The sequence below is a fragment of the Eleginops maclovinus genome, chromosome 10, assembly GCF_036324505.1.
Source record: "Eleginops maclovinus isolate JMC-PN-2008 ecotype Puerto Natales chromosome 10, JC_Emac_rtc_rv5, whole genome shotgun sequence".
NCBI classification, from domain to species: Eukaryota; Metazoa; Chordata; class Actinopteri; order Perciformes; family Eleginopidae; genus Eleginops; species Eleginops maclovinus.
Genome location: NC_086358.1, coordinates 7,996,990 through 8,014,436, shown reverse-complemented (window position 1 = coordinate 8,014,436; position 17,447 = coordinate 7,996,990). Strand labels below are relative to the sequence as shown.

Below are 17,447 nucleotides of genomic sequence, written 5' to 3'. Positions count from 1 at the left end.
GGGGGACCCTTATCAAAATAGATAATTTTTACATAAGGGGGGACCCTTATCAAAATAGCTAATTTTTACATAAGGGGGGACCCTTATCAAAATAACTAATTTTTACATAAGGGGGGACCCTTATCAAGAAATATTATTTTTACATAAGGGGGGACCCTTATCAAAATAGCTAATTTTTACATAAGGGGGGACCCTTATCAAAATAGCTAATTTTTACATAAGGGGGGACCCTTATCAAAATAACTAATTTTTACATAAGGGGGGACCCTTATCAAAATAGCTAATTTTTACATAAGGGGGGACCCTTATCAAAATAACTAATTTTTACATAAGGGGGGACCCTTATCAAAATAACTAATTTTTACATAAGGGGGGACCCTTATCAAAATAGCTAATTTTTACATAAGGGGGGACCCTTATCAAAATAGATAATTTTTACATAAGGGGGGACCCTTATCAAAATAACTAATTTTTACATAAGGGGGGACCCTTATCAAAATAACTAATTTTTACATAAGGGGGGACCCTTATCAAAAATACTAATTTTTACATAAGGGGGGACCCTTATCAAAATATGTTATTTTTAGATAAGGAGGGCATTTAATACATTGTGTTTTCTGTAGCTAAAAATACATATTTAGAGCCTGACATCATGTGTTTTGCAAGAAGTCTTTATATATAGTCCATATACCATATATACCATGATGATATTTTCGACCAACTATTATGTATCTTTTATAGTTTTTTTCAACACAATATAATATAATGTCATTTTTCTCATCATTTTGGCAAACTCTACTGTGCCTTTTTATTCAACATACTGTCGACCATTTTTTTGACTTCTATACTTTGAAGTGTTTTTGTTTTTTCTCCACATACCATAATGTGACTTTTTTGTATTTAAATACAAATGTTTCTGATAATCTGGAAATACTATACCTGTGATATGTTCGACATGCTGTATAATGACTTTTTTTGGGTAAACTTAAACCTCAGTTGGATTTGTTACACATCGTAAGACAGAGTCTATACTTATAGACCTTACTATGACTCGTTTATGTCACGCATACACATCTTTCTTTAATGACATTATGCTATTACATTTTAATCAAATACTTCACTATGATTTTGTTATGGTATAATTAACGATGACATTTTTAAGAAACAGTGTCTTACCTTCATGCTTACTGTCATGTTCCAGCTTTAAGTCCACAGCAGAAAAGGAAGTCATTTTTGTAGCTGTCCAAATTGGGGCTTATTTTTAGCAGTAAATAGTGCTTGTGAATTCCACCAAGGAACCACGGAGGTTTTCATTCTCCAACAATATACATTGAAATTTATTTGTCGAGTATATTTTGTGTTATTTATATGAACCTCTGATGCAAAATACAAAGGTATCACATCAACCTAGTGGGGTAAAAACAACACTATTTTATCTTGCTTTTAATGGTATTAAAGTACACTGTCCGGCCAAAAAAAAGGTCACAAGCCTGTGGGAGGGCAGTGCTATGATCTGGGGTTGCTGCAGTTGGTCTGGTCTAGGTTCAGCAACGTTATGTGCCCAAAGGATGAGGTCAGCTGACTACCTGAATATACTGAAGGACCAGGTTATCCCATCAATGGATTCTTTCTTCCCTGATGGCACAGGCATGTTCCAAGATGACAATGCCAGGATCCATTGGGCTCAAATTGTGAAAGAGTGGTTCAGGGAGCATGAGACATCATTCTCACACATGGATTGGCCCCCACAGAGTCCAGACCTGAACCCGATTGAGAATCTTTGGGATGTGCTGGAGAAGACTTTGCGCAGTGGTCCGAATCTCCCGTCATCAATACAAGATCTTGTCGAAAAATGAATGCAAGACAGAAATAAATGTTGTGACATTGCAGAAGCTTCTGGAATCGATGTCACAGCGAATGCGTGCCGTAATCAAAGCTAAAGGCGGTCCAACGAATATTAGTGTGTGACCTTTTTATTGACCGGGCAGGAAATATTCTACTAAAGTAGCAGTAAATATTCATTCTTAGGGATAAATGATACAATACAGTTCTTTAGTGAATGTGCTTACTGTAGTTACCTTGATCAACTGAGTGAAATCAACATTATTTACGTGCTTCTTATTTGTTTTTGTGGTGAATAATTGAGGCCCTGTGACGACTTCCTAAAACTAAAGAAGAAAGGAAACTTTGTAAAAACATTGAGACTAAAACATTCATGATAAATCAGAAATACCCTTTCCAACATAATTCCAACCACTAATCATATCTATTGCATCTGTGTCACAGATTAATGAGCCATGTTCATTCTGCCTTCTCCTCTAATAACGTACCGTGGACTCAGAAATCAGTGACATAATCAGCTCATTTAGTTAAATCAGTAACAGCGGCTCAGGCGTGCCATTTCTTCCAGAAACTGTTTAAAATATTGCTCCTCGGTACAGTCTGCTAATTCCAGCTAATAAGAAGCACTCAGTCTCAAATATCACCACCGATAATGTGGCACCCTCTGTTGAGTTGCTTAGTGCGAAATTATGCAGTCAGCAAATTAAAAATGTGAGAGTTTAAAACTTCATTTTGCAGTTTAATGGTCCAGCCTCTTCCAGACTTCAAATGAAATAATTCACTGTAATGTGGTTCACAATTAAAAAGTTCTGTCACCTTTATGATGATGAACTTTCATGAAGCAGAAGGATCCATGTGGTCCTTAAAGAGGATCTCTGAGTGGGATTAGGCTATTTAAAATAACCTCTTTAACAAAACAGGAAATCTTTTGAAGAACGTTTCTGAAATTCACAGCCTGTGAAAGGGTGAGCACTTATATCTGCCTCCTAATGGTCATCTGCATTCTTCTTCTTTTTTTATGGCTTATGTGTGAATATATTGGGATATTACATGCATAACACTTCTGTCCCACAGAGACTCAAGATTGGGATATTTTTTCATTGTTTTATGTCAAAATTTAAGACTTAAATTGACACATGCCAAGAGCCAAATACTGTCTCAGACTCTCTTCTAACCTGGCTCTTCGAGAGAAAGTGCAACACGTGTTAAAGAAAAGAACCAAAACAAAGAATTTAAATCTGAAAATCGGAAACCTAGATTTGCAGACTCATTAGACCTAATCCAAGCCTAATCTCAGCACAGTCATCTCTTGTTACTTCTAGATAGAGTAAACACATCAACACAGTAGCCACACTCCACATTTCAATGGATGAAATAGTCTTTTATTTGGATAAAGTTTGCCAAGCAACTTGACAAGGATAAAAAGGCAATTCTGAACCATACAAGACTTCATGTGTCAATGCAAAGAGTTCAGGCGTATTCAAGATGAGTGGCACAGGTCGCCGTAATCCTGAATGAAACAAGTGCGCTTCTTTACAGACACCAGTCGCTTAAAGGGCCATAAAAAGTTCATAGATCTCTTCCTCAAGTTTCTTTCATCATCTCTTAAAAAGTAGAAATATAACAATTCATTTCACTCTAGGTCCAGTTGTCCGAAGGTGTGGCAGCTCTTAGATCATGTGGGCTTAAGGGATGCTCTGATTGGACATTTGAGTTGTTAGGAAACACATGTTTTAATGATTTAACTGGCAAATAGTCAATCAAATGCTAAATAATTGGTATTTTAGCTTTATTTTTGATCCAATTGTCTTTGAGTTTAAATATCCAGTGGGTAGGTTTACGTGATCTGTTGGTAGAAACTTAAAATCATATTCATTATTAAGTTTTCACAAGTAAATATCAACTGAAACTAAGAACAATTTGTCTCTTGTATCAGCTTAGAATGAGCCCTTCATATCTACACAGGGACCAGGTCCGCCATATCGCTCCACCATGTTCTACAGAAGCCCAGAACGGACAAACTTTGGTGCCGGAGAAGTCCTTTCACATTTGTACCTGAAGGCCACCACAGTTCTCCAACATGCTTGTAAAGAGAGAGGGCCACCTCACCACTAGGTGCCACTAAATCCTACACACTCCTCCTTAAAACATCATAAATGAAATAATTTAGTTGATATGTTATGAATATTACATCTTATTAAGATTCACTTTAAACCCCAGGATATGCTAATTCACCTTTTTAGCTGAGTACCAATCTGATAATTAGATTAAATTGGATTGGAGCATCCCCATTAGTTCCACGACTAATGAACAGAAATTATGTCTGAGTGCTTTAATGATCTTGGCAAAAAAAGGAGCGAGCACAGTGGTTCAGTCAGAGTTTAGTCATGGGTATGTGAAGGCTGTTCCACGGGCCCATCCACAACTCCTCCTCGTCCGACTGCGTTCTGTCGCTCGGGCAATCCAGCGGCTCCCCCATAACCAGCCCAACGTCGTCATTACAGCCGTCGACCTGCGTCTCTTTCTCACCTTCTCTCAGCTCGTCTCGCTCCGCTGGGCCCTGAGGCGCCTCGGTGCCGCCCTGCGCCGCTCTGAGCAGGTTTGATTTGGACGCTACACTGTCGGGGCCCGTGTTGCTTGTGCTGGATCCTAACGAAGTGCTGGATTGTCGGGTGTTAAATGTGTTCAGCGTCTTATTGTTGTCAGTGTTAGAGAAAGAGGAAGTGGCCGTCGCAGAGGCGGTCATCCCCGAGCTTTGGAAGGTGCGCAGAGTGTTGCACCCGCTCTCCGCTGGTGATCTGGGGTTGTTCAGGGGAACTCTTTCCTCCAGTGTGGCGGCCATTTTGTCCAGTTTTTTAAAGTGCTTGGCCAGCCGTGAGCTGAAGACTGGTGAGGGGATTTTGAGGTTATTGTTCATGGTGGTGCTGTGCGTGTGTGTTGTACATGTGGGGTTCATTGTGCGTCGGGTGCGGATGATGGAGCCGTTCTGGGCCACGTAGATGCTGCCGTTGACGTTGCTGTGGCTGTTGAGGGTGGCCGGCAGGCGGGTGCGCAGCGTCTCCGGCATGCTGTCCTCACCGGTGGAGCTGGTCTCATATTCCCGATCCACAACCAACTTGATCCGACGTTTTCTATTGCCCTGCTGGAAAAACACACAGATAATATATCAGAAGACTGTCCACTGACATACATCAAGTTCAAAAAGGTGTTTTTTGTGTGTGTGTGTGTTAATAGCTAAAATATTGAAGAATTAGGTTTAAAAATAAAAAGATTTAGCTATTAATTTGAAATGTTGCAAGACCCCATTATATACAATGACTTCGACATCATGTAATGTATCGAAGGAAACATTTGGGCATTTGAGTATTGCTTTAATAAAGCCTAGAACACTTAATTTGTGGACATTGACATCAGGAACTAATGTTGAGGTCATGCAAGTCAAAATATAATCCGTTTTCATTTTTACTTTTGAGATGTTTGTCCTTCAAAATCAATCAAGTGTTAAAGTTCACTGACACTGCAAACACACTTCACAGCAAAAAAGTCAGACATTTTCACTCGGGAAGAAAGCGATTACAAAGTGTGCTTATTTTTTTTAAGAAGGAAAGGAAATGTCTAAAGAAAATACACACATTTCATAAAGCACTACACAACTTCTCTATACGTGAGGTCAGAGAAAACACTGCAGAGCAGATTGTGACAGGAGAAAAAGTCTGATAAGAAAATAACTTCTCAGAATGACACTCCAATTTTCCGTTTAACCCAGAGAGTGAGGTAGAAAGAATATGTTCATGATTACAAAAAAAAGATGTGCTTCCCCCGGCAGATAACAGGTACGGGAAGAACGCATTGATACAGGGAGAATGATGTACACAGGAGAAGAAAATGTAAGAAGTGAGGGGGAACAAAGAGAGGTCAGTGAATAACAATCTTTCAGCCACAGCAGCAGAGAAAAGAGCAGCAGGAAGTTGAGCTTTCAAAATGAAATCTACAGAAGAAGGAGAGCTGTTATAGAGGAAATCTAGACAAGACGCAGAAGAGGGAGAGGACGAGCGGCTGATTGGAAAAAAAGGGATTGAAGAGCCACAATAAGAGAGACTCTGAGAGGACAGGCAGGCAATTTAAGCTCCTGTGGATGTACATCACAGCAAACAAGGAAAATAGAGAGATTATAGTGATAGATCCACACAGGTAATGACTGCACACCAGGCATTTTCAACAAGATCTTACTCAGTGGCAAAGAATTTAATCTGTGGAGGTGCTGAGGCCTCATCTGCATTTCAATCTGTGGGCTCATTTTCAGAGTCCCCCTCTTCCTCTTCTCCTCCTTTGCCATGGCCGCTGCTCTTCTCCTCCTCCTCTGTGTCCTCGATGATGGGTGATAAGTCGTCGGAGGTGTCCATCAAACCGGAGCTGATGTCCGATCGGACGTTGTGCCTGCTCAACAAGGATTGTCGGGATCCAACGCTTTTATCCTCCTCCTTTCCTGATTCCTCATCTCTCTCGCTCTCTTCTTCTATTGTGTCATGTGAGGACCGGGAGTGTCTTGAAGTTTTGGGCCTTGGAATAGAAGCTGAAGAGCCTGAATATCTTGATCTCTGAGAGTCACTGCTGCTCCTCTCTCGCTGTCTGCTTTTGTTCTTTAAATTGCCACTAGTTTTTCTTCTCTTTCCACTAACACCACTTCTCGTAGAACTGCTAACACTACATTTTGAGCATTTTCTGCTTAACTCTTTCCTTTCATCCTCACTCTCCAACCCTGACTCCCTTTCAGACTCCCACCCTTCCCCCTGCTGGCTCCCACTCTCTGACTCCCGGTCTGTGACAGGAGTTCCCTCTTCCTTTTCTGTTTCAGATTCGGTCTTGCTGTGCTCGGCTGTCACAGACGAGGTGGGGCTGCTTGCATCAGAGGGACTATATTCTGATGGAGACTCTTTGCTGCCACTTCCTGTTTCTGAATCACTGTTGTGAAATCGTTTTTCCTTCTCCCACCATACCTCAGAGGAAGTATTCAGCTCTCCCACCTCGCTCTCCCACCACCTCCTCTCCTCCCCCATGGCTCTCTCTGACACCGATGCAGAAACACTCATCTCTCCTATGGAGCCATTCATCTTCCTACTCTTCTCTTCGCCTCTTTCCCAGCTTTTTACATCACTCCACTGTTCATCTCCCACCCTTGCGGGTCCCTGGAGCCTTCTGGTTAGGGAGATAAGACTCAGGGCCTCACTCAGCTTTTGTTTCACTGGTGGGGGTTTGCTGGCTTCAACGGACGTCTGGAAATAACTCCCGTTGATGACCAGGCTGCCATCCCGGCTGAAAAAGTGGCCAGGGAGTTCTCGCATGTTCTCTGGCCTGATGCCTTCTCCTGCGACAGCATTTCTCATCCCATTGTTCGTCCCACCACCTCTGTTGCTCCTTCCCCATGTTTCCATTCCTCCTCTCTCTCTGCCTCTTTCTGTTGCTGCATCTCTTCCTCCTACTCTGTTCCCTGCTTCCCCTCGCTCAAATCCTCTTCCCACTCTTTCCCCATTTCTTTCCTCCTTTCTAACTCCTTCCCCGTCTTCCATCGGCCTGACTCTGGCTTTGTTCCAGGGTGGGTGGATGGCAGGGGGTTGTCCAGATGTTTTACTACCAGAGGACAGTAATGCGCCCACTTTCAACACAGCCTTCAACTTGGCGGCTGCACTTGAGCTCTTAGGCTTTGCGTCTGTGGTTGTACCACCTTCTGACGGTTGGCTTCCCTCGAGTTCAGCTCTCGGGGCTGCTGGGGTATTTCTTGATTGCCCATGAGAAGTTGGAGGACGTGGCTGAAGGTAGGCGGGGCGTGAGGCTAATCTACCACCTTGAATGTGTCTCCTCACCTGTCAGCATGATGACATTAGTCCAAAACCAAATGGACAACATTTTAAAAAGGAACAACATTCAAACTGCAAAATCTTCTCAAATAAGACTCAAGTAATTAGAGTGGGCACATGTTCGTGTCCCAACCATCAAAGCAGTCTAATGCCGTATTTCCACTGCATAGTACGGCTTGGATCTACTAATGAAAAAGCTATTTATTTGGTTTCCCATTAGCAAGACTTGTTGATACGTGGTACTTATTCATTTTGTTTCAGCTGATTCTACAAGGTGTGGTTAAAACATTGCAGACAGGAAACAGGACATCCTGCACAAACATGGTATTTTTTGAAATAGTAAAACTAACGACAGTTATGACAGAAAGGTTTTTATTCATTTGAACCAGGTTTTTAAAACAACTGCCCGCAAGACTATGGCATGCAATTAACAGTGCTGACGTTCCTCTGTTTGAGGCGGCAATGAAAGGTTCCAGCGAGTGTCACGTTGGGGATAATGTCATAGCAGTTTTGTGGGCGAACCTGATGAGGTTTTATTTGAGGTGGAAATGATAAAGCGGAAAATAATCTGGTACCAAAAGTTGAAGCATGCAGTGGAAATGAGGCCTAACAATCTATCAGGGCGATAATGTCTTGAAGACCGTGTTAGTGATCAAGAATAGAACACTTTTTGTTCTTCCTGAACCAAACACAATTTCTCAAAGCTTCAATTGTGTCTCTATTAGAAAAGTGTGCAAACTCTTTTTACTGGGATCAACACTTTCTCCTCCTCACACTGCACTGGATGCTGGCACTGGCCTGTGTTAGTGAATTTTTAAAGCTTGCTGTTGTGCTTCTGCAGTAGCTTTTTGTCTTACCTCTCCGTCAGACTCCTGTGGGCTGTAGTAGTAGCTGCCGTCGTCATCAACAACCACTTCTCCGTATTCATCATAGAGTCCGGCGGGTGAGATCAGTTTCCTGCGACTGCCGTACTGAGGAAGTTCATACCTGGACGGAGGGAAGGAGAAAAATAAAAGGTTTTGTTTAACAGACAATAACTTGTGAATCTCCAAAACCACACACACACTGCTGAAAACATGGTCCACATCACAGGTCAGCCTACAGACATAATAGATAGGTAAATGGAAGGTGTACTGTAGTGTTGAACAGTTTCAGTCAATCAGAAATGAAGACGGGAAAGAAATGTGCTTCACAAACAAAGCTGTTGCATTTGGCTAGCGCTTATGAACAACCACTTAAGAAATAACACACAGGGCAGGCCTGACATCTCACTCTATTGATAAGCAGTGTGTTATTACTTTCTTAAGCAAAGCTGACTCACAAAAAGAGCATTTTGTTGCCAGAAGTCATTTTAAAAAGAAACACTGGTATCATTTTTTCCTCCCTTTTGTCTCTCTGTTGCCAGAAGCGCTGCCGGGATCTACCGGCCAAACAAACTGTGTAGTGCATCATCGCTTGGGCTCCGTGCCCTGAAGCAAAAATCAGGGAGCTGGTTGGTCAAACAACACATCTTACCAAATGCTATTCTGGAAACCATATGTCCAAGTGTGATAGTGTGATTAAAGTAACACATCTGCGGGAAGTTGTTTGGCTTCATTCTGTAACAGTGTTGTACAGAGAAGTTGTAATCACTCCGCTTAGTCAACTGGGGGGGAGAAGTTGCCCTCCCATTACATTAAGTAGACAAGTAATAAACAAATGGAAGAAGCAAGTGAATGACGTATGTGTGTGGGTGAGAAGAAGGGGAAGAGGAGGTGTGTTTAAAAAAAATGGGGGGTAGAGGCAAGGAGATACAAAGGAAGGGACAAAACAAAAAGCCTGGCCATTCATAATTGTTGCAGTTATGATCCGTATAGTATCGCCTCCGCAGGCTAATGTAATGAGTCCTAACATTCCACTAAAACCCGCTCATGGGATTTCACAGTCATTAACCCGCAGACTCAAACTGAAGTGCACACACAATCAAATTACTAAAAGAGTGGTCTTCCCCCACCCCTCACCTCTTCCCTTTACTAGTCTTTCTCACTCCTCCCCCTGTCCGCGTCTCCACTAGGGGACACTCATAAACTGAGAATCAGTTCATGCCGTTCAAAGCTGCCAGAATGACGGGCCTCACAGCCAAGACTCGATGCTGTGTTTTGTAGCTGTGTGTGTCCGGACCCAATTGGATGACAAGAGGGTCTCCAAATGCTAAATGATTGTTTAATGATCAGTCGCAGCTACACACATGATCACACAGGGCTGAGACATGACACAGAGTATTATTACTGGATGCTTTCATTATCTTTAAAGTCACTGGAAATACAAAAATAAGAATAATTTTTGATGCTAAAAATGATTTTGGTTTTATTTAGAGTCCGTTCATTTTACTTGAAAAATGTCAATTTAAAGGTGAACCAGCTAAGCATGGGAAGCTAAGCTGAAGTAAAGGGTTGAAATATTTACCAGGCGGGGGGGCTCTATAGAAAAGTGCTTTTGTAAAACCAAACGTTTTTGGAGCTTAATACATCCCAGGGACTTAGAGTCAGGAGCTGCTATTGACCTTTTCTGTCTATAAAATATGAAACTGTAGCCATGAGAGTATTAGATATATTCTTCATAAGCAACAGTCAAAAAATAGTGAGCAGAAAACACCAGTAAAATCTTAATTTGTTTTCACTTTGCTGGTGAGTGGAATTTGTAACTTTTGGATGTTAGCCTATTCTCCTTTTTTCGAGCAAAAGACTTAGCTAAGCTAAGCTAAATGGCTGCAGCTTCATTGTAAATGTATAGAAGCACGTGTGTGGTATACATTTTATCAGCATATTGTGTAAAACCCAACATTTTGAACCATCTCTTTGGTTTGTTATTCAACGTCTACGTACAACTTGTACCCTGCCCATAGTATCTTTATGTACAAACCTTTCCCTGCTCCCGTTTAAAGGATTGAAAACTGCATCTCCACTGCCAGATTTCACTCTCCTCACCATATATTTTTCGTGTGGGTGCCTTTACCCTGCATCTATCAGCTTCCTGACACACTGCTCAACACCCACGCAAATAATGATTTTGAAAAAGCAAGATTTAATCCCTTATTGCTCAGTGGCGTGTACAGTTAAGCGTTTTAATCTTTTACGCCCTTGACTACAGGGCAAGAATAATTTGGCGTGTTTTCTTGTGTTGTTTTTTGTTTTGCAAAACATTAGCCCTGTGCTACAAATGGTTCGAGTTATTTCCAGCATCTGTATAAATCCAATCACAATTATGCCAATGGCAGATGGCGACGTTCCCACATGCGGAGAAAATCCAATTTTGATCTCATCTTTTGAAGACAGATAAAAGAAAAGGTCAAAAGGTTATGAAACATCCTTCCAAATGGATTAGTATAGCTATAGAAGTAATCAGCGGAAAAGCTGTTTCCCAAAAACAATACTCAGGCATGAGAACTTGTCCATGTCCTGGGAGGTCAGTATAGCATTTGTTAGCATAGTCCTTGGAAAAAAGAACAGCTTTTACAACTGAGACAGATGAAGTGATTAGATCTGATTCCTGTGGGGTCACAAAGTCTAATTTCCTGCTCCCGTTTGTGTACAGAGTCAGACGTGACTTTGTAGATGTTGCTCTAAGCCAACAGCATCTGGCCCATTGTCTGCTCCACGGCTGGCTGCCTGATTAGCTGCTACAGTATTGCAATGCTATGCAGAGAGAATTAGCAGTATGTGTGTGTGTGTGTGTGTGTGTGTGTGTGTGTGTGTGTGTGTGTGTGTGTGTGTGTGTGTGTGTTGAATAAATAATAAGCAAGAGAGCATTTCTGACTGATTGTTTGCTTAAGTGAGCCAATGTGTGTCTGACATGAGCAAATGTATGTGTGCCTCTGTGTGTGTGTGTGTGTGTGTGTGTGTGTGTGTGTGTGTGTGTGTGTGTGTGTGTGTGTGTGTGTGTGTGTGTGTCTACTACTGTGTATTTGTGTTAGTGTGGGTGGTTGTATAAAATCAAGTTCAAGGGAGTCTGCAGCTAAAATTGTAAGAACCACACAATGCATCGAATATAGCGGGGTGGTTGCAGAATAATGCGCGCACACACGCACCCATCACACACACTTGGATGCAAAAGGTCACCAAAGATCTTGTTTATGCATACTTTGATCTTTTGTATCTGTGTGTGTGTTCTCAATATTTTTCCATTTCTTTAAGTTATTTCCTGCTTTTTTAACATCTGGCATCCAAGGAACACGCGCACGCACACACACGTTCAGTACATGCACATAAAAGATCACTATCAGAACTTCCTTCAGCTCCTCTGACTTCCTGCAGTTCCAAAACACATTAACCACACATATTGCTTTTAGGTTGGTCTGAGGCAGGTCACCGGTGTGAGGATCCCAGTCATCACATGCTGGGTTAGTGATGCGATCAGCGGTAACCAAAGCATCAGCCAAAGGGCTGACACCAGGCCAAGTTGGACAAAGCACAGACAGGTGCATGAGGACAGATGTTTAACGATGTTGAAGACAAAGGTCAGAGATGAAACCTAGAGGACATTGTGTCATGTGCACTAAGTATCCTTATAACGTGCGTAATTCTTGGTAAACAGTGCATATACAAAATATAAAACGTTGTAAAAATGGCGCTAACATATCTCTTCTTTCATTATTTTTCAATACAATGCTTTTTCTGCTGCTGTGACTGGTTACTGTTCATTTTGAGATTTTTTGAAATAATTATAATCTAGTTAGGGCTATGATATTTAGGGCTGGGCATTAAGGTTGAAATCAGTATCTTGATTTAAATAAATATACATTCTGAAATGTATATACCAGTATCATGATATTGTATATATTTTTATGAACCATGATCCATTGCGATTCATTACACAACACCACAAATGGGAACTTCTCGCTATCCATTTATTCTTCTCAGATTCATTAGAATCCATTGGTGAATTTTACTTTAAGTTATTGATAGCAGCTTGAAAATAATCAAGTATGAGAGTATAAATAGGGACAGATAGCAACCATCCAAACAATATGTTATAATTACAGAGAAGCACAAATGCACACCCAACAGCAAATGTGCAGAACAGCAGAAGGTAAGATGTGAAAACAAACCCGTGATCATAGTTGTAATAATCTTGTGCGTAGTAGTCCTGGCCGGGGTCGATGCCAGACTCCATTGATAACTCCTGGTAGAATGAGAGACTGTTATAAGTAGCTTTACACACACAGACAGAGATGCAACTACGAGTAAACCCACCACAAACTGACACACTCATATATTTATACTTATGTGAAAACACGTGAAACAAAGGGAGAAAATAAGTGCAGAGTAAAGAGAGACATAGTACCTCTGGTCGGAGCAGAGAAGGTCGGAGAAGTTGTTGTGTCTGCCGGAGGAAAGGAGAAGCGGCAAACACAAAGGAAATCATTTAGGGACTGTTGTCCAAAATAGTAAACATCGCATTTGGAAATGTAAAGTCAATACCTCATGTTATTTATTCAATATCACTAAGACAAGGAATATCCTGTTAGTGGATTACATTTCAAATTAAATGAAATATTTAAATGTTTAAAATGTTGGCATTTCATCAAAGGGATGGCTTTGATGCAGCTTCTTGGGGAGGATGAATATTCATGGGCAAGGAAAACCAGTAATGTGCAAATGGACTACTTTTTATTCAAGTAACTTTTGCATTACCACTGTTTTGTTCCAGTTTGTGTATACTCAAAAAAGATCGGTTGACTTTCTTTAACTTTGTGTGTTTTACTTCTTAATATGTGCCATCAAAGGATGCAGACATGGGAGACAGTCAATTACAGATACAATCACTGTTAATAGAGAGCAGCGATGGTTTGCTGCTCCATCTAGATTACATCAAACAGAAAAGAATAGAAGGAGAAGAACACAATGAAGGAAAGAACATCAGAGGGAAAGAGGAAAAAGTCAATAACACGGATGCAACTGTAAAGCATGCATCAAGAGACAATCACCAACCTCATGTTGTCCATATCCCCGCCTGGAAGATCAAAGAGAGAAACAGAGAGACTTATATTACAGAGAAAACCTGTCATTAAACATAATCCTTCTGAAGTGCTTCTAATATATGTCAGCACTTTGCTGTGCATTTTCAGGACTACAGAGAAAATGGCCTATTTAAATCAAGACCCAAATGAAAGTGGCCGCTGGAAATATATTACATTTACCCCAGTTTCCAAAAAGAAAGTAAGAAGATGAGGTGTGTGTGGGATTACGACTTTCTTCAGCGAGAGAGAGAAAGATACCAACGGATTAAACAAAAGAGAAAATCTCTAAATAATTCCTGCACTGTCATTAACAGTTATTGTGTGGTTTTAGGCTGGTACATATTCAGATTCTAGCTCAACAAACACCAGCACAATATTGAAAATCATAAAACAAGCTATTGTTGAGAAATGGTAGCTGGGGTATCCACAACAAAATTAAAACCTTATTTTACTTGTGAAATGACTAGTATCAAAGATAACATTTATTATTAATGAGTACAGTGCTATTTATTATCAGAAAAGATATGAAACGTGCAAGATACACTTAAAATCACACATGTTACGCTCTGTTTAGCATAAATCCAGTTCTGTGCTGGTACATGTTAACATATTTGTTAGATGTCATTTTGGTTTAATGTTCACACCAATGTATATTTAGAAAACAAGGTTTCTTTCTTAGTAGTTGTTGTTGATCTTAAAGGATATCCTTATTGTGTTTCCTTTAGTTTAAAGTTTACAATTAGTGTCCACAATGGAGGTAGTGTAGGTTACACAGGTAGATACAGTATGTGATACTATAATCATTGAAGCTCTGCCAGTCATTTTTATTGACTGCATGCACAGTACCACATCAGAGAACATTACGGCTAAAACTATCATTACAGCTGTCCTATAGCAAATGGAAATTATTTCCATATATTTACCCTTTCTCCCGTGAGAACGAAGGCTTTGCTCGGTCTACCTCATTTTTCACAGCCATGAAAGCAGGCGGAGAGCCTTTGCTTATTTTCTCTTCAACCCAAATCCAGACCATAATTGCTCTGGGCTTAGTTTGACATCAAGTGAAGACAGAAAATCAAACAAGTCCGAAGAGGATGCTCTCAACTACTTACCAGAGGGGTCATTTATGTCAGCTAACTTCTCCGCGGGAGACTATATAGTATACATCCACCTGTGGCGATGTGTAGCTTGTTATACTGATATTGCTACTCCTACTTTTCAGGCTAACATGATGTGGGTTATGGGATATGATGTGTTAACACTTTTGGTTAAATGAGAAGTTGCTGTTTTACGGCAACAGTGGCAGGTGGCTAACTACCACATGCTAGCTGGCTCTCCCATAGCCGCTACTCTACATGCTTAACTAAGCTAATTATCGTTTAGCTCTTGTAGTTTCACATTTGCTGTACACACAAGAGTAGCACAAAACTAAAAGTATTGTGAGTGTTTTTCCCAAAATGCTAAACTTTAACTTTCAATCCGTCATTTCCCCAGATTTGCTTTGGTCCTGGCAGATGGTGTTTACAGTAGTGTGAAATTAAGAGTTACTGCTCTGAGGAAACCTACCTCGAACAAAGTGTGTAAGACAAAAGGGGGAAACAAGAATGGTTAGGGAGAGTGAAATGGAGTTAGACACAGAGGGGGAAAAAGAAGAGGAATAAACAATGCTGGGATTGTAACAAAACAAACAAGAACAGCCAAAGGGAATATCCCAAAGAAAGAAATAAGTATGAAAAACTGCCAAAAAACTCTCTGTCCATACGTCTCAACTATGTTGCCAGCAGGATGTATTGTCATGTGAAACCAAGGTAATGAGCTGGTAAAATGAAGATGTATCACAGAACAACAAATGGCGACTTTTAGAGGACATCAGACTCTCCCCTGTGTTATTACAGCGCAAAACACACACAGACATTGTTGAACCACCCCTGAGCGTTTCATTGTGTAAATTCAGATGGGAATATAATTATTCTTCTTAAACACACAAAAACACACTTCAAGGAGAAATGCAAGCTAAGCCATCCAGTTGAATAAAGGTGTATTGAAGGATATTTCAGTGGAGGGATGGAAAAGGCTCAATGGGTGAATGAATGGCGGGATTAAGATGAAACGGCTGATTCTTGGGCGAGAATGAAATAGCCCTTTTCACCATGACTCTGTGTGTTAATGTGTGTAGCTACCAGGAGTATGTACCCAGCATTGTGTACTGTGTGATTTGTGTGTGTGTCAGCGTGTGAAGATAAGTCTATCGCTGTGTCCTTGTTGCTCTGACAGACACATTATTAGGTCCTCTCGGCGGAAAAAAAACCCCACACAGACAGCTATCTGATCTCCGTCACACACACAAACATCTGAAATGATTGAGTCCCGCTCTTTGTGTCCTCTCCACTTTTTCTCGCAGTGTGTGAAAAACAGAAAGACTGAAGGAGAGACAGAGGCTCAGAATGTAACATCCACTAACACTGACTTCGTTTCTCGTTTTTTATTACCCGTCTTTCACTGCTCCCTCACAGAGTTGTGTAGTTTCAAGATAACCAGGTCTTTCAACATTTTCCGGAATAAACATCTTTGGAAGACATTCTTTTGAGTCAATGTGGAAGCAGAAATAGCCATACTCAAGCCGTCATACCGTACTTATGATCCATGGTAATTTGGCATTTCTTAGGGTTCACATTTTTGGAAAGTTAATTTTTTAATGTAGGCAGATCCTGTTTGGGAACCATCAATGTCTTTGCAAAATGTACAAATGGTTTTGATCCAATCAACTTTGAAAACAATTAAACATTTTGATAATTACTCCTTGTTCTTCACCCTGTCTATGTTTGCAATGTAACTCTGTTCCCAGATCTTATCTATAAACATTGTAAATACAGTGTTGATACCAATAGAAATGGTGGCTAAACCAACACAAATATGGTGTGAATTGGAATAAATCGGAACATAGGTATAGAGATTTGTCACACACATGTTGATAGACACACATTCTGAAATGTAATTGTCTCTGCTGCATCTCATCGCTATTTGCTGCTTCAATGTCTTGATTTCCCATGATAATCTCTGCAATAGCGAAGATTTAAACCGGTGACTTTACAAGACAGCCACTCTCTCTCCATGTCTTGTATCTGTGTTTTTCAATTAAATGCAGTCGGCTTTACTCAACACTGTAAACAATACATATTCCCAAAGATGTCAAAATGATGTCTGTTATCTAGCGAAACCACACAATAAGAACCGAAAGAGTGAAAGAGAAAGCTGTCTGGGATACACAGAGTGTGTAGAGAGTGCGTGCGATGACATGAAGCACACTGAGGTTGAAAGCTAATCTCAACATAAAACATTTTCAACCCAGTCAGCTGAAACCGTAGCATTGCCTGCAACTTGTTTAATGCAGCGTGTCTTCGTCTAAGAATACACGGTACTACTGTGTGATTGTGTGTTAATGCTTGAAGTACATGGATTGAGCATTTTATAAATTCATAGCTGAGCAACACAAGGTTTGTGGCTTCCTTCTTATTGTGTGTGTAGGAAGAGAGACACTGAACAATGTCCAAGGCTGTGTGTCCTAACAAAAGCTCTATAGATGCCACTGGAGACAATGCATAGCCTGTCATAATGCCATCCCCACTGATTAGACCATCAGGGTTTCTTTTATGTGGCTGTTCATCATGATTCGACCCAATTGCCCAGATATGATCATCAGTGTCATGCAGGTCTTCAGGGATGGATGTTATTCTGTCACTTTTTGATGTCAA

General features: G+C 40.7%; 1 protein-coding gene across 1 annotated transcript in view; it reads right to left on the bottom strand.

The window, feature by feature from the left end:
- Nucleotides 1-3,277: 3,277 nt before the first annotated feature.
- The window catches only part of pcdh15b (protocadherin-related 15b), a 144,423-nt gene continuing 130,253 nt past the window's right edge, over nt 3,278-17,447 (bottom strand). The window contains exons 36-40 of the mRNA XM_063894181.1: nt 13,667-13,688; nt 13,020-13,058; nt 12,784-12,857; nt 8,555-8,684; nt 3,278-4,984 (exon numbers count right to left, since the gene is read on the bottom strand). Coding sequence (XP_063750251.1) covers nt 4,217-4,984; nt 8,555-8,684; nt 12,784-12,857; nt 13,020-13,058; nt 13,667-13,688 — 1,033 coding nt within the window. The 3' untranslated portion in view covers nt 3,278-4,216. The remainder of the gene's footprint in view (nt 4,985-8,554; nt 8,685-12,783; nt 12,858-13,019; nt 13,059-13,666; nt 13,689-17,447) is intronic.